The following is an 18,712-nucleotide window of genomic DNA, read 5'->3' as shown; positions in this document are numbered from 1 at the left end:
GAAGGCGGCTCCAATTTTATTTTCTGGTGGAAAAAAAAAATAATTCAGGGCATAATGTGGAAGACGGACCAGAAGCTTTAAAAGAAATAAAGCAACCACTGTAATAGCCAATTCACTCATTGATGGTCTTTGATATTCGAAACAAAGATCTTAAAAAGTGACAGTAAATTAAACTTTCATGATTCATATAAAGCATGCAATTTAAAACAACTCTCCGAATTGCTTCTATTATCAATCACACAGCCTGTGATTGGTGGGGTCTTGAGGCTATAAGCTGCCAGTTAGCTCAGCTCTATGAGGCTCATGAGTGGGACTTTACCTATGGGTCAATAAAGTCAAAAGTTATTTTCATGATTCAAAGTAATTAAACATACTGAGCATGTGCAAAAGTGCACAGTATATACATACATGCATTTGTGATTGGCTGATGACTGTCACATGATACAGGGGGAGGGACAATTGGATTAACTTTGAAATGTGCCAGAAAATAATCTACTGCTCATTTCTAATTCAAAGTGCTATTGTATTATCTTATTAATTATACTGCATTTAGTGGCCCTTTAAAAGAGAGTCTACACCAGAATTGTTATTGTTTCAAAATATAAATATCCCTTTAAATGACCTTTTCCCCAATTTTGCATAACCAATACAGTTATAATAATACACATGATTACCTTGTATCAAAGCCTCTGCAGACTTCCCCCTTATCTTAGTTATTTTGACAGACATGCATTTTAGCCAATCAGTGCTGACATTCCTAGGTAACTGCACAGGCGTGAGCACAATGTGTATGTATATATATATATATATATATATATATATATATATATATATATATATATATATATATATATATATATATATACACACACACACACACACACATTAACTAGGCCCTCTAGTTGTGAAAAAAATGTAAACATGCATTCAGATAAGAGCTGGCATTCAAAAGCTAAGAAATTAGCATTTGAGCCTACCTAGGTTTATCAAAGCAAAATTCATAAATGCCCTATCTGAATCATGAACGTTTAATTTTGACTATGCCCCTTTAACATAGAGTGCCATGGTTTATAATTTACAATTTTAAGCATGTAATGTTGTTTGCACTATAGTGTGCTTTTAAAGTTAGGTTAAAAAAAATTAATCACTCAAGTGCATGTTTAGTTTGCTACAATGGTTAGTTTATTGCAAGACTGTAGGGAGAAAAACAAAAAAAAAAAACATAAAAATATAACCAGGAGTAAATATTGTAGAAGTAATGACCCTGGGCTTGTCCAACTGCAGAGATAAGACAGGATAATTATAAAGCATTTTTTTAGGATTTGTTTTATTTCATTTTAAACTTTACGCAATTTACTAAAGACTATAAGCTCGTTTTGAATGGGAATTGAAACTAGCAGATGTATTATTCTTCTATCAACAGATTTTCATAGTTAAACAGGATTCAAACACAGAAAAGCTATAAACACATCAGCAAGCTTCTATTAAACCAGCAACAGACACTGGGGATCAGATTATCTGCAGACTAGATGAGCCTATTTGTGTTTATATCAGCTGTTTAAAGGCTTTGTTAATATCACATCTGCAATAATTCTATATAAAAAAGCTCTGAGCAAGAAGCTTAAACCGAGATGCCTTGTGCGTAGTCCGATTATTCCTTTTTGGAGTAAATCCAAAACAGTGCATTTTTTCTATTTATTAAAGGGATAGTCTAGTCAAAATTAAACTTTCATGATTCAGATAGGGAACTGGGCATGCAAGTTTAAACAGCTTTCCAATTTACTCTTATCATCAAATTTGTTCTCATGGTATTCTTTGTTGAAAGCTAAACCTAGGTAGGCTCATATGCTAATTTTTTAAGCCCTTGCACTGCCTCTTATCTCAGTGTATTTTGACAGACAACGCTAGCTCATGTGTGTCATATAGAAAACATTGTACTCACTCACGTGGAGTTACTTATGAGTCAGCACTGATTGGCTAAAATGCTAGTCTGTTGAAACAACTGAGATAGAGGAGCAGTCAGCAGAGGCTTAGCTACCAGGTAATCAGGCTAAAGAAAAAGGATCAACATTTGGATGCACACATCATTTGGAGGATACCGAAGGAGATTGATATATTCCTTAACCCCTTAATGACAGAGGACGTGCCAGGTACGTCCTACAAAAAAATACCCTTAATGACCAAGGACGTGCATGGCACGTCCTCTGGGGTTTGAAGCGCTGGAAGCGATCATGATAGCTTTCAGGGTATTGTAGTGATGCCTCCATATTGAGGCATCACTGCAATCCCTTTTTTTACCCACCAATTGCAGAGGGGGCCACTCTGTGGTCCTCTCTACATAGGCCATTGATGGTGCAGTTTGTTGGCGGGTGGGAGCAGCAGCAGGGATGCGGGTGGACGGCCCATCGATGTCTGGTTCCGAAACCGTTTGTTTTGCAGTGAGCGCGGTAGAATCCGGGGGGCGCCAAATCTACACTCTTAAAGTTAAATGCATATGAAGGATGGAGAGGGAGGGGTGATCTTGGATGTTGAACAAGGGATCTGGGAGACGGAGGGAGGTAGATTATTGAGGGGGGCAGCTACACTACACAATTATTTGAAATTAAAAAAAAATTAAAAAAAACAAAAACAAAAAAAAAACCCTTTTTTTGGGGGGGAAAACTGGGTACTGGCAGACAGCTGACAGTACCCAAGATGGTGGCAAATAGGTAGAGGGGGAGGGTTAGAGAGATTTATGGGGGGGGGGGAACCATCACTGCAGACTGAATATAAAAAAAAAACAAAAAAAACTTTATTTTAGTACTGGCAGACTTTCTGCCAGTACTTAAGATGGTGGTGACAATTGTGAGGTGGGGGAGGAAAGAGCTGTTTAAAGGGGGGCAGAGAGGGATCAGAGGGTGGGATGTGTCAGGTGGGAGGCTGATCTCTACACTAAAGCTAAAATTAACCTTACAAGCCACCTAATTAACCCCTTAACTGCTGGGCATAATACAAGTGTGGTGCGCAGTAGCATTTAGCTGTCTTCTTAATACCAAAAAGCAATGCTAAGGCCATATATGTCTGCTATTTCTGAACAAAGGGGATCCCAGAGAAGCATTTACAACCATTTGTGCCAGGATTGCACTGTTTGTCATAATTTTCGGGTTTCTCACTTAAAAATCATTCACTTTGTAAATAATTTATTTGATCGCATTTGGCGGTGAAATGGTGGCATGGAATATACCAAAATGGGCCTAGATCAATACTTTGGGTTGTCTACTACACTAAAGCTAAAATTAACCCTACAAGCTCCCTAATTAACCCCTTAACTGCTGGGCATAATACACTTGTGGTGCGCAGTGGTATTTAGCTGCCTTCTAATTACAAAAAAAGCAACGCCAAAGCCATATATGTCTGCTTTTCTGAACAACAGTGAATTCATTTATATTATGCAGAGAGCGTGTTTTTATTGTCCGTTTGATAGAATTTATCATCTATGTTTTATTCTGGCTTAGCTAAATATTGTTCCTTTGTTTATTGGACATCTATAACAGGAGCCGGATTCAATTACATTGTCTCATATTTCCTTTCCATTTTTCTCCTGTACTATTTCATTTTGGAAATTTGCTTTGCAGCGCTCCATCTCCTTTCTTTTGTGTTTGGGTTTATACTCGTTACAGACAGCCTTGAGGGAGACTGTTTAGCATAAGGAGCATTATATCTTAACAGCGCACCAGTTAAATTTTAGATACAAGGTAATCACAGAGGTAAAAAGTATATTAATAATAGGAATAGGTAATAAAAGGGATTATCTATCTTTTTAAAAGAAAAATTCTGTAGTAGACTGTCCCTTTAAGAATGTGCATTATTTCGGGCTCTGTTATTCGTTGGCTAAATGAAGCCTGAAAATGGCTGTGTTTTGCCACAATCAGCTATTTTCCACACCAGATTTATTTGCAAAAAAAATGTAAAAACAACAAATAATTTTGTATGTCCCTTTAAGGGGGGACCATTTGATTATGTGTTAAATCCAAGCAAAGAGGTTAAAAACTGTTTTAGAGCATCAATGCACTACTGGAGCTATCTGTACACGCCTGGTGAGCCAATGACAAGAGGCATATATGTGCAGCCACCAATCACGAGCTAGCTCCCAGTAGTACACTGCCGCGCCTGAGCCTACCTAAGTATGCTTTTCAACTTGCTAACAAAAGTAAATGGAAAAAAAAAACTTAAAATTGCACGCTCTATATCAGGGATGGCAAACTGGTGGTCCAGGGAAAAAGTCAAACATAGTGTGGGTCATAATTGTCAGGTCCCAGGAAAAAGCGGAACTAAATATGTGCTTTGGAGACTTCTGGTTAGTGAGCAAATGAGCCCTCTGACAGGGAGAAGAGCAGATAGGGGGGCACCCAGCAACATTACTTATATCTGGTCCTGTGGCAGTAGGTATTGTAGGAAATATATTGTGTGTTTCATACCCATAAAGTATGTAGTCCTTAAAAGGGACATGATATCCAAATGTTGAAACACTTGAAAGTGATGCTGGAAACGCTGGAACTTGCGTCAGAGCACTGAACGAACGCCCAGCGCCTGGTTCAGTGCTTGGAGAACTTGCCGAACGCGGCCTATGAAATCTCATGAAATCACAGTTCATGACCTCAGCACTGCTGATGATGATTGGCTGCTGTTCATTTATGTCTTTCTTTTTTAAACCTGCACCTGCGCAGTAACTGAAAGATAAATTTTATATAGCACTTACTCTGGTGAGCGGAGGAAATTATGAAGTAAAATATCTTCTTTATTTATATATAGAGATGTTCAGGTGAGATTTCCCTGTCAGCATTTTACAGTTATGGGGCATCACTTTCAAGTGATTTAGCAAATCAGTATTATGTCCCTTTAAGGCTTCTAAAATGTTGATCTGTGGCCCCTATGTGTTAGGAAGTTGGCCCTTACTAAATAAATAAGCCAAAATAAACCATATCAAGAAATAGATTGGTTTGTGTTTAAAGGGACATTATACACTCATTTTTTCTTTGCATAAATGTTTTGTAGATGATCTATTTATATAGCCCATAAAGTTTTTTTTGTTTTTTTTTTAAATGTATAGTTTTGCTTATTTTTAAATAACCTTGCTCTGATTTTCAGACTCCTAACCAAGCCCCAAAGTTTTATGTGAATACCATCAGCTACCTACTCCAGTTTGCTCCTGTTTGTGTAAAGGGTCTTTTCATATGCAAAAGAAGGGGGAGGGGGGAGTGTCTTATTTGCCACTTGCAGTGGGCTTTCCAGCTACCTTTTCAACAGAGCTAAACTAAGAGGTTCTAAGTAAGTTTTTAAACAGTTTTATACTGGATTTTTATCTGTGCATCGTATTCTTTATAGTAGTGTCTATTACATGCAGTTATATGAAAATGAGTGTATACTGTCCCTTTAAGGGGCATTTTACTATTTTTTTCTTCCCTTAAATATGTTCCCAATGGTCCATTTTACCTGCTGGTGTAAACAGCTACTTTACCTTTATTTGAAAAATATACTTTTGCCTGTTCAACCTACACTGGAAATATGAGTAACAAAAGTTTTCTCTGTAGAAAAGCTATGAAAATACGAGACAACAGCACTGATTAATTTCCCAGTGTAGGGTATGGGAGAGAAATTGTGTACGTGAAATAGCCGTTTGTGTTTATTCAACCCCCAACTATAATTAGCATTTCAATACCTACCATAAATAACATAAGCAGGTCTGCTTTACTTGCAGGCTCAGCCCATTGTTATGGGCATATACTAGGTGATTGTTTAATGAGAGACCCCCCAGATGATATTTCATAAACAAACATGAAGGAACAGTTTCCCATACATTTAATACTCTGCAGTGGGTAGAATAAATCATCTAAAATACATTTTATAATACAGTGTCCCTTTAAAGAACTGGCTGGGAGGCATAATATAACTGTCTGGATTGGGGGGAAAGGAGATTAGAGAAATCATTTCATTAGGACTCAGACAAACATCAGCGTCACCCACCGGCAGCGAACACTGAACTTAAAAAAAGCAAAAATTCTAAACGAGCCTTTACAAACCTCATATCTTAATATCTAAACTCGCAGGACGGGATCTACGGAATAACTGATCAGCGCCATATAACACTATCCTCTCCTATTGCGGGAAAAAAAAAAATCAAGAATAGAGAAAAAAAAAAAAAAAAAAAATAAGAAAAATATTATGCTTCACTTGGGAATGTGAATGTTTATCCTCAGCAATGTTTTTTCAGCCCTGTCCATCCTAGAATGGTCTAAAGAATCATACTGCAGCTCTTGTTTATGTCCTAAACTTCTACAGACACTTAAAAGGGACATTAAACACTTTGAGATGGTAATATAAAATTATATATGTTGTGTGTATGTATGTGTATATATATATATATATATATATATATATATATATATATATATATATAAAATGTGTGTGTGTGTAGAGATAGAGATGATGATAGAGATATAGAGAGATAGAGATGATGATAGAGATATAGAGAGATAGAGATGATGATAGAGAGATAGAGATGATGATAGAGAGATAGAGATGATGATAGAGAGATAGAGATGATGATAGAGAGATAGAGATGATGATAGAGAGATAGAGATGATGATAGAGAGATAGAGATGATGATAGAGAGATAGAGATGATGATAGAGAGATAGAGAGATAGAGATGATGATAGAGAGATAGAGATGATGATAGAGAGATAGAGATGATGATAGAGATGATGATAGAGAGATAGAGATGATGATAGAGAGATAGAGATGATGATAGAGAGATAGAGATGATGATAGAGAGATAGAGATGATGATAGAGAGATAGAGATGATGATAGAGAGATAGAGATGATGATAGAGAGATAGAGATGATGATAGAGAGATAGAGATGATGATAGAGAGATAGAGAGAGAGATAGAGAGAGAGATAGAGAGAGAGATAGAGAGAGAGATAGAGAGAGAGATAGAGAGAGAGATAGATAGATAGATAGAGAGAGATAGAGAGAGAGATAGAGAGAGAGAGAGAGAGAGAGAGAGAGAGAGAGAGAGAGAGAGAGATATATATATATACATATATATATATATAGATATATATAGAGATATATATATATATAGATATATAGAGATATATAGAGAGAGGGAAGATGATAGAGAGGGAAGATGATAGAGAGGGAAGATGATAGAGAGGGAAGATGATAGAGAGGGAAGATGATAGAGAGGGAAGATGATAGAGAGGGAAGATGATAGAGAGAGAAGATGAGATTATTATATATCATTATTTTGTCCCCTTTTCCTGTAATTCCATTCCGACATTGTGAGCTTTCTTTCATGTAAGTGGCAAAAGTCCATGAGCTAGTAACGTATGGGATATACGTCGCTAGCTCATGGACTCTTGCCACTATGAAAGAAATGAATTTATCAGGTAAGTTCTTACATAAATTATGTTTTTCAGTTCCTCTTAGAAATGGAAGTGTAGAACAGTGTTTCTCAACAGTCCAGGTGAAATAATCAGCTCATCAGTAACCATGGTTACTAACCTGCTCTCACCTGTGCTCTAGTTCAGCTATAATAAAAACCTGGCCGGTTAGGGGTACTTTAAGAACCACGGTTGAGAAACACTGCTAAATGTAGCCACCAATCAGAAAGCGCTACCCAGGTACTGAACCAAAAATGGACCGGCTCATAAGCTTACATTCAAATAAAGATAGCAAGAGAACAAAGAAAAATTGATAATAGGAGTAAATTGGAAAGTTGCTTAAAATGATATGCTCTATCTGAATCATGAAAGAACCCCCCCACATATCCCTTTAAATTGCATAATTTGACATAAAAGTATTAAATAATAATTGGTGGAATAAAAATGTAACATTTTTATTAGCTCATTTTAGCATATTGGCTACAATTTTAATTGTATATATTTTTTAGATTCAGGTATTTTAGCACATAATAGTGCTGCAATACATAGTATTTAATAATGTCCCCAAAGCCAATTCAGGCTGGAAAAACTACAAGGGGTTACACATCACAAGAGACACAAATAGGCGGGAGAGATTCGGCGTGACGTGAAGGGCTTTTAATGACATCTTTGTTAAATCCGCCACATTCCTACGATCCAATCCATTTACAATGCTGGTAATTAGAGAAGATTGCTTGGGGTTTATGGCACGGTAACAGCTGCACACCCTCTTGTGCCCTCCTCATCTGCATTTACAGTGATTTTGTAGCAGCTGCGTGTGAAATATTTCATGTTTAACAAAAAGAGAGAGAGAAAAATTGATAAAGAAGAACCCTTTATTTGCCAGTGAATTTAACTGATGATTGAACAATCAAGTGTTTGATCCTAGGCACAAAAGCTCTTAAGAATCTTAAAAGCAGTTCAGGCATTTCCTGCGCAAGTACATACCTGCTTCATAGGTATCATTGTGTGCAGGTAGAATGTACTATTTACATTACTCGTGTGCAGAAGCGTGCCGCAGAGATTGGACTAAGAACATATTCTTATATAAAGGCGTGTAGGAACAAAGGCAGCGAGAATTCAATTTCACAAAACAAACAATACCTTCCGCTATGTGGGATACAGTTTTACAGACCAGTGTCTAGATGCAAGACAATATATGTAGTAAAATACTACTATTTATTTACAGAAACTGCATACACTACAGCTATACTTAAAAGGGACAGTAAAGTCATAATTACATACAATTTTAAAAATCTTTCCAAATGACTTCTATTTTTTTCATTTGCTTCCTTCACGCGTTATCCTTTCCTGAAAGGTTTATCTAAGAAAGCTCAGGAGCAGCAAAGAACCTAGGTTGTAGCTGTGTATATATATATATATATATATATATATATATATATATATATATATATATATATATATATATATATATATATATATATATATATATATATATATATATATATATATATATATATATATATATATATATTTTAACAATGACTCACTTTTTTACTTCTAGCCTGCCTTTTAAGGCAGACTTCGCTTTACGCCATAGCATTGCCACATTACACAGCTTCTAAGCTTAGCTAGGGGTAGTACAGTGATTCAGACCAATCCCAGGACAGCTGTTTCGTGGTTATTGCCACTCATCAGCTGTACATTTTGGATTTAGTGGAGGATTTTAAACTCACTTTTCGCCCATATTTTAAATTGCTGTTGTGTTATATATACATACACATATACACACTATATATATATATATATATATATATATATATATATATATATATATATATATATATATATATATATATATATATATATATATATATATATATATATATACACACACACACACACACACACACACATACATACATACACACATACAGATACACACACACACACACAAACACCGATTGTCATGTGGTCTGTTAGCAACCAATAGTGCATTGCTGTTCCTTCAACAAATCATACCAAGAGAATGAAGCAAATTTGATTAAAAGAAGTAAACTGGAAAGTTGTTTAAAATGGTCTGTGATACCTAAATCATGAAATCATTTTTGGGGTTTCATGTCCCTTTAAAGTATCTATATCCAAATGGATGCAAGAAAATTAAAAACATGTTTTATTAAGAAAGGTTATTTTTCTCTCTTTTAACCCTTTAATGACCACAGCACTTTTCCATTTTCTGTCCATTTGGGACCAAAGCTATTTTTACATTTTTGTGGTCTTTGTGTTTAGCTGTAATTTTCCTCTTACTCATTTACTGTACCCACACATATTATATATCGTTTTTCTCGCTATTAAATGGACTTTCCAAAGATACCATTATTTTCATCATCTTATAATTTACTATAAAAAAAATTATAAAATATGAGAAAAAAAATGGAAAAAAAAAAAAACACACTTTTTCTAACTTTGACCCCCAAAATCTGTTACACATCTACAACCACCAAAAAACACCAATGCTAAATAGTTTCTAAATTTTGTCCTGAGTTTAGAAATACCCAATGTTTACATGTTCTTTCCTTTTTTTGCAAGTTATAGGGCAATAAATACAAGTAGCACTTTGCTATTTACAAACCATTTTTTTTTCAAAATTAGCGCTAGTTACATTGGGACACTGATATCTGTCTGGAATCCCTGAATATCCCTTGACATGTATATATTTTTTTTTAGAAGACAACCCAAAGTATTGATCTAGGCCAATTTTGGTATATTTCATGCCACCATTTCACCGCCAAATGCGATCAAATACAAAAAATCGTTCACTTTTTCACAAATTTTTTAACAAACTTTTGGTTTCTAACTGAAATTATTTACAAACAGCTTGTGCAATTATGGCATAAATGATTGTAAATTTTTATTTGGGATCCCCTTTGTTCAGAAATAGCAGACATATATGGCTTTGGCGTTGCTTTTTGGTAATTAGAAGGCTGCTAAATGCCACTGTGCACCACACGTGTATTATGCCCAGCAGTAAAGGGGTTAATTAGGGAGCATGTAGGGAGCTTTTTGAGGTAATTTTAGCTTTAGTGTAGTAGACAACCCCAAGTAATGATCTATGCCCATTTTGGTATATTTCATGCCACCATTTCACCGCCAATTGCGATCAAATTAAAAAAAAAGTTAAATTTTTCACAATTTTAGGTTTCTCACTGAAATAATTTACAAACAGCTTGTGCAATTATGGCACAAATTGTTGTAAATGCTTCTCTGGGATCCCCTTTGTTCAGAAATAGCAGACATATATGGCTTTGGCATTGCTTTTTGGTACTTAGAAGGCTGCTAAATGCCGCTGCGCATCACACGTGTATTATGGCTAGCAGTGAAGGGGTTAATTAGGTAGCTTGTAGGGAGCTTGCAGGGTTAATTTTAGCTTTAGTGTAGAGCTCAGCCTCCCACCTGAAATATCAGACCCCCTGATCCCTCCCAAACAGCTCTCTTCCCTCCCACACCCCACAATTGTCCCCGCCATCTTAAGTACTGGCAGCAACTCTGCCAGTACTAAAATAAAAGATATATTTAGGCTTTTTGGGGGGGGTTTTAAGCATATTTACATATGCTGCTGTGTAGGAGCCCCCCTTAGCCCCCAACCTGACTGATCCCCCCCCCCCCAAACAGCTCTCTAACCCTCCCCCTCTGCCTTAATGGCCGCCATTTTGGGTACTGGCAGCTGTCTGCCAGTACCCAGTTTAGAATAAAATAGTTGCTTTTTTATTTTTTTCCCCTTTTTCTGTAGTGTAGCTCCCCCCCCCACCAAAGAACAAACCCCCACCCCCTCCTAGATACCTTTGATTGTTATTTTTTTTTTAAATATAAACTTTTTTTCTGACACTTTTAGTGCTGTCTTTTCTGTAGTGTAGCGGTTCCCACCCGCTCCCGCCCGCCGTGCACGCGCCCCCATCGGCCCCCCCCCCCATCCCGCCCCCCTCTAAATTACCTGGCCCATCGATGGCCGCCCACCCGCCTCCCAAGTCGGCTCCCACCCACCAACGATACCGGCCATCGATGTCCGGTTCAGAGAGGGCCACAGAGTGGCTCTCTCTGCATCGGATGGCCATCTACAGTTATTGCAGGATGCCTCCATATCGAGGCATCACTGCAATAACCGGAAAGCAGCTGGAAGCGAGCAGGATCGCTTCCAGCTGCTTTCCACACCGAGGACGTGCAGGGTACGTCCTCAGGCGTTAACTGCCTTTTTTTTTTTTGAGGACGTACCTTGCACGTCCTTGGTCGTTAAGGGGTTAAAGAAAAAAAGTAAAATATAGGAGACCTTTTTGAAGCAAGTAGTTAGATACAGGAATTCCATGAATTCCCTGGATTTCTCCTAACCTGGCATTATATTCGCTACCCATTAGGTGAATTTGGAATTCACACCTACATTGTAAATGGAGGACCGAGAAAATGTTGGACCATTAACCCTTCAACTGCTGAGCAATTTCCACCCCTGTGTTGAGCTCTTTTGAAGTTTCTAGATGTTTTTTTCCAGCAGATTCACACTCTACCGTTATTTTAAAAGGGACACTGGACCCACATTTTCTCTTTTGTGATTCATGCAATTTTAAGCAACTTTTTAATTTACTCCTATTATCAATTAATCTTCGGTTTCTTGCTATCTTTATTTGAAAAAGAAGGCATCTAAGCTATTTTATGGTTCAGACCCTGGACAGCACTTGTTTATTGGTCGGTTAAATTAATCCACCAATCAGCAAGGACAACCCAGGTTGTTCACCAAAAATGGGCCGGCATCTAAACTTACATTCTTGCTTTTCAAATAAAGATACCAAGAGAATTAAGAAAACTTGATAATAGGAGTAAAATTAGAAAGTTGCTTAAAATTGCATGCTCTATCTGAATCACAAAAACAAATTTGGGGTTCAATGTCCCTTTAAGTATAAATGATGGTGAGAACTGCACAATACTACAGTAGAATTATATAATGAAGAATACGTGCTATTGCATTGCCATTTTATTAGGCACTTCTTGATTTCTGAATTTTAAATAAGCTGTATATTTTTTCCCTGACAAATGTAAAATGTCATTCCATTTGTCAGCTCCCTGTATCATGTACATGACACTCCCTTTTACCATTAACACGTATACCAAGAAAGGGATAGATTACAAGTGGAGCACTAAATATTGCGTGCAATCGATATTAGCGCTCCACTGAGTAATACCAGCGCACGCTAATGTGCTCTGGTATTACAAGTTGTTTGAACTGCAAATGCGAGCTCCAATCGCATTGCTAGGAAGCATTGCTCCAATACAAATACACTGATATCTTGCACATGCTCAGTAGGAGCTGTTGCTACAGTATGTCTACATATAAAAAGACAATACACAATAATGGAAGTAATTTGGAAAGCCTTTAACCGCTAAGCAATTTCCCACCTGGGTGCTAAGCTGTTTAAAGTTTTTTTTTTATTTTTTAACATTTTTTTCTTCTTCAGATCCCCAAGATTTACACTGTTGGAAAGGTTAGGTGATTACCTTTCCAATGGTGGGTCTTGGGGGGTCTGTAGCTGCTTAGATGCCTGAGATACAGGCTTCTAAGCAGCATGCCCCTTTTCCTATTCTTAACATTGTTATTTCTAAATAAAGTTGCGCATGACGTTACCGCGCATAGCGTTAAGGCCCGGCGATCGGGCCTGTATAGTGACAGGCATCGCCGGGGCCTTAACGTTATGCGTGGTGACGTAGGAGTGGGTGGGAGTCCCCAGATCTCCCTCAAGGTGGGAGTGCGCTAGCGACAGCTCTAAGCCGTCGTTAGCACCAGAGTGGGAAACTCTGCAAAGGCTCAGAGCCGTTAGCACTGAAAGGGTTAAATAGGTTTTTTTGCTATGAAACCACTACCTTTTTTAAATTTAAAATCATTTAAAAAAAATTGTGTTACACAGTACGTATGTCGTATAACAGATTTGACAAATTAAATAATAAATGTGTAACATAAGGAACCCAGACAAGATTTTTTATAAATAACTTTTGCATACAAGGGGATAAAATGGACTAGTTTTACAGTCTGCTCAACCACTTCACGCCATTAGGACGGTATGGTATGTCCTACCTTACACAGCGTCCTGCAGCCTCCCCCTTTGAAGAAAGCAGGAATCGGACTGGGGGGGGGGCACCCTCATGATATCATGTTATTGTTTCATTTTTCAAGCACATTTTCAAATTAGATTTTAAACATTTGCCCACCATGAAGGGATTAAATAATCATTTATCTTAATGAAAAAAAAGTGGGTAAAAAAAACAAATAAAAACAACAAAGAGCACAAATGAATAGCCAATCGATGCCTCCCATTAAATTACCGACTTGTGAGTAAATTCAGGAAGTCCCATGGGCTGCATCGGAGGTTGACACTTACGTATGTAACAAGTGGATAGGGAACATTAAAAACTAAATACAAATTTATAAGCATAAAACTGAGGTTATTCCCAGTGGATTATTTTTTGTTTACTGCAGTATGATAATGCCAGGTGGTATTATACTGTAATTCTATAGGATGAGCACTTGTACTTCTACAAATATCACACAGGTATTACCCAATTCTCAGCACTGTTGTGGCAACAATGGAGATAAAAAGCGACTGTACATTCTCACCTTGACTGTATCTCCATTAGAGGAAAAGAGATCTGTTGGGATATTGATTCTGAAGGGTCTGCCAACTACAGCCGAGCTGTCTGGAATTCCTGTCATTGGTGCCACAGTCTCTTTGACCTCGGGAAAGATTGAGTGCATGGAGGCCTCAAGCTGATTGTCCCAATCTTGACCAACATCCCTTGGGTCGCTTGGCCAAAGTGACAAAGCAGAGGACGCCATGACTAGCACCAATAAAGTCCTTGTCAAGGTAGGAGAAATCGCATCACATCCAAAATTCATTTTGGCGTCTTAACACACCCCAGAAACCCCAGGAAATCTGTTGAAAGCAGCTTCGTAGGTCTCAGTGGACGCGCCGTTCCTTCATCACAAGCATCCTAGGGAGAGACAGAGCACATTATTAGTGGTCTATTTCTGGACAATAAAGGAAAGTCACTGATAAGGGGAAATGCAAGATTAAAAAAAAAGCAGAGACATAAAAAGGCAACATACACAAGAATCCTTGTCTAAGAAAGAAAAAAAAGCCTGGCAGACAAAGCTTATATTCAGCAAACTATCAGTCTCCATGAGGGCATGTAAGCACCATAGTAATGTTTTCCACAATTGTAAACACTGCATAGAATTGGCTTTAATTCCCTTCAGTCGCATTGTCAGAAATTAGGGTCAAGCCCCTACCGCTAGAGAGTTCTTGCGCTATACAGCTTGTTCCAGTCTAGTCTGAATTGCTACTTCCCATACGGGAAGGGACACTTCTGCTGCACAGTACAACCTTATGGCTATAAAAGTTTTAGACTGTGGATTGACAAATGCATTAAAGGGACATTATACACAAGATTTTTCTTTGCATAAATGTTTTGTTGATGATCCATTTATATAGCCCATCTGGAAGTGCTTTTGTAACAAAATGTATAGTTTTGCTTATTTAACAACATTGTGTTTGATTTTAAGACTCCTAACCAAGCCCCACAGTGTCAGATGTATACTGATGTTTACAGACTCCTGCTGGTTCATGTTTGTGTTATCTGTCTTTTCATATGCAGGGGAGGGGAGAGTGTCTGCTCCCAGCCCCTTTCAGTGGGTGTCCCAGAATAACCTCATCAACAGTGCTAAATTTGCAGAGAAGGGGGGAAGATGTCTATTCCCAGCCTCTTCCAGTGGGTGTCCCAGTCTAACCTCAGCAACAGTGCTAAACCTAGAACTTCTAAAGCTTCTTAAATAGAACATACATTTTTAAACAACTATTATCAATCTTGCTTCATTTTCTTGGTATTCTTTACTGAAGGAGCAGCAATGCATGACTGGGAGCTAGCTGAGCCCATTGATAAGGCAATGACAATAGACAAATGTGCAGCTACCAATCAGCAGCTAGCCCCCAGCTTCTGAGCCTACCTAGGTATCCTTTTCAGCAAAGGACACCAGGAAAACTAAAAAAAAAAAAAAAATAGATGTAAATTGGAAAGTTGTTTAAAATAACATGCTCTATCTGAATCCTGAAAAAAAATCATGTCCCTTTAACGTAGTGATCTTGCACCAGAATCATTCCAGCTCTGAAAAGAGCCGCGTAGCGCTTACTGACGCATTTTGGCCCCAATGAAGGATCCAAATGCACAAGACATATTACATACATGCATACTCCTGCCCTCTTTAAGAAAAAAGTAAAAAAGTATTTCCAAATTCACCTCATATTTAAAATGTGCTTTGTACTCTTGCTATCCTTTGTTGAAAAGCATAGGTAGGCTCAGGAGCAACAATACAGTACTGAGATCTAGCTGCTGCACATATATGCCTGATGTCATTGTCTCACCAAATGTATTAGGCTAGCTCCCAGTAGTGCACTGCTGCTCTTTTAACAAAGGATATCAAGAGAATGAAGCAAATTTTATAATAGAAGTAAATTGGAAAGTGATTTAAAATTCTAAAATGTGTGTTTGACGTCCCTTTACAGCTGTTTGGCTGTACTGAAGCCATAGGCGCTTCCTGAATGGGATCGCGGTCTGGAGGGGGTGCCTAGCGTCATAGGCACCCCCCTCGACACAATCCCATCATTGAAATCACACGATCGAGTGTTTTCTATTTTTACTATGTTCTAATGTAGACAAGTCTGTGCGGGAAGGTTGTTAAAGGGACAGTCAACACCAGAATTTTTGTTGTTTTAAAAAGATAGATAATCCCTTAATTACCAATTCCCCAGTTTTGCATAACCAACACAGTTATAATAATACACATTTTACCTCTGTAATTACCTTGTATCTAAGCCTCAGCAGACTGCCCCCTTATTTTAGTTCTTTTGACAGACTTGCATTTTAGCCAATCGGAGCTGTCTCCATGGTAAATTCATGTGCATGAGCTCATTGTTATCTATATAAAACACGTGAACTAATGCCCTCTAGTGGTGAAAAACTATCAAAATGCATTTAGATTAGAGGCGGCCTTCAACGTCTAAGAAATTAGCATATGAACCTCCTAGGTTTAGCTTCCAACTAAGAATACCAAGAGAACAAAGCAAAATTGGTGATGAAAGTAAATTGGAAAGTTGTTTAAAATTACATGCCCTATTTAAAACATGAAAGTTTTTTTTGGACTTGATTGTCCCTTTAAAGCTATATGCATAACATTGTCATAAATATTGTTGCAAATGGTTGAAATACGGTTCTCAAGACACGTGAACGCTCCTGAGCGTGCTTGTATGGAAAGGAGCTGCTTAAACAAAAAACACTTAGTGTCTCCCTATGAGGGACTTTAATTTTTGCTTCTTCCTCTAACACCTCTATATATTATTGTGCGTGTGATGTTTGTGGTTAATGGAAATAGACAGAGCACCCTGCTTCTATTTATTTTATCTTACCTGGGTTTTTTTTGTCCTGAGGGCTGTATCCTGTGCATGCGTTTCTATTGTGTAATTTCCTACATAGGGGGATGCTTTGGGGTGTGGGTGAAACCGCACGTTTTCATTTAGAGCTTGGTGGGTGTACAGTCTTTTATAGTCTGTTCTAATCTAGAAGAAATGTTAAAATCTACAACTGTCCGCTTCACAGATGGCAACAGTCAGGAAAGCACATCTACAATTCTATGTCTGGATACTAAATTTGTATTGCCTGGCCCACGAGTTGTTGCCAAATTCATATACTTCACTTGGTAATAAATGTGTCAGTGCCGAAGGTGGGAAACGTGACTGACCTCACTTTCTGGCACACAACCAAATGTACCCAACAGATTAGCAACCTTACATAGCTCTACTCAGTGCTACTGAAAAACTCTCATTGCTGCAAGAGCAGCCAAGTACACATACAGTTTACTTTGGATTGAGGATTAAAAAAAAAAAAAAAAAAAAAAAAAAAATGCAATAGCATTTAGTCTGAATTTTAAACTGAACGTTTGCACATGCTCAGTAGTCGCTGGTGCCTCAGAAAGTGTGCATATAAAAAATTGTGCACGATTTGATAATCCAAATAAACTCCTAAACGGCATTGTCTATCTGAACCATGAAAGTTTAACTTTGACGGAAAAAAATAATAATAAAATGTACAGTAGCAGTTAAAGGGGATTTGTAAGTCAAAATGTAAACATTCACAACTCAGGTAGAGAAGAGAATGTCATTTTAAAAAGAACCATTAAGGGACACTGAACCCAAATTTTTTATTTTGTGATTTATATAGAGCAAGCAATTTTAAGCAACTTTCTAATTTACTCCTATTATCAATTTTTCTTCATTCTCTTGCTTTCTTTAGCCAATTTGTGGTTCAGAACCATGGACAGCACTTGTTTATTGGTGCTGTCCAATCAGCAAGGACAACCCAGGTTGTTAACCAAAAATGGGCCGGCATCTAAACTTAAATTCTTGCTATTCAAATAAAGATACCAAGAGAATAAAGAAAATTTGACAATAGGAGTAAATTAGAAAGATGCTTAAAAGTGCATGCTCTATCTGAATCATGAAAGAAAAAATTTGGGTACAGTGTCCCTTTAAATAAAACTGCAACAAATGCAAATTAAAAAGATAATGCAATAATATTTATCCAAATATCACTAATTCCCCATATTTCCCTGCCCCCTGTATGATGTGACAGAAATCAGCCAATTAAAGACTGATAAACACTGATCTCTTGCACATGCTCAGTAGTTGCTGGTGCTTCAGAAAGTGTGCATATAAAAAGAGAACAAAGAAAATGTGATAGGGCATGCGATTTGAAACCACTTTCTAATTTACTTCTATCTAAATTATGAAAGAAAAATACTGGGTTACATGTCCCTTTAAACAACTCTCCAATTTACTTCTATTATCAATTTCTTTGTTCTCTTGGTATCTTTTGTTGAAAAGCAAGGATGTAAGCTTAGGAGATGGCCCATTTCTGGAGCACTATATGGCAGCAGTTTTGCAAGACCACTATATGGCAGCGCTATTTCCTGCCATATAGAGCACTAGATGCCTACCTAGGTATCTTTTCAACACAGAGTATCACAGGGAACAAAACAAATTTGATAATAGAAGTAAATTGGAAACTTTATCTGCTCTGTCTAAATCGCAAAAGAAAAATTTTGGGTTTAATATCCCTTTAAGTATGGGGTGACTCCTTACTGAAAACGAAGGACTTCCTTATCAAACCTCTTCTGCTACACACAACTAGAGACAGATGA

The 18,712-nt window shown here is 37.4% G+C and overlaps 1 protein-coding gene across 1 annotated transcript in view; it reads right to left on the bottom strand.

Annotated features, from left to right (window-relative positions):
* The window catches only part of DAG1 (dystroglycan 1), a 60,449-nt gene that overhangs the window by 18,682 nt on the left and 23,055 nt on the right, over positions 1-18,712 (bottom strand). Inside the window, exon 2 of the mRNA XM_053721125.1 lies at positions 14,081-14,454. Within this exon, the coding sequence (XP_053577100.1) occupies positions 14,081-14,359 (279 nt within the window). The 5' untranslated portion in view covers positions 14,360-14,454. The remainder of the gene's footprint in view (positions 1-14,080; positions 14,455-18,712) is intronic.

This window comes from Bombina bombina, chromosome 7, assembly GCF_027579735.1.
Source record: "Bombina bombina isolate aBomBom1 chromosome 7, aBomBom1.pri, whole genome shotgun sequence".
Taxonomy (NCBI): Eukaryota; Metazoa; Chordata; class Amphibia; order Anura; family Bombinatoridae; genus Bombina; species Bombina bombina.
This window is presented reverse-complemented; position numbering and strand designations above follow the sequence as displayed.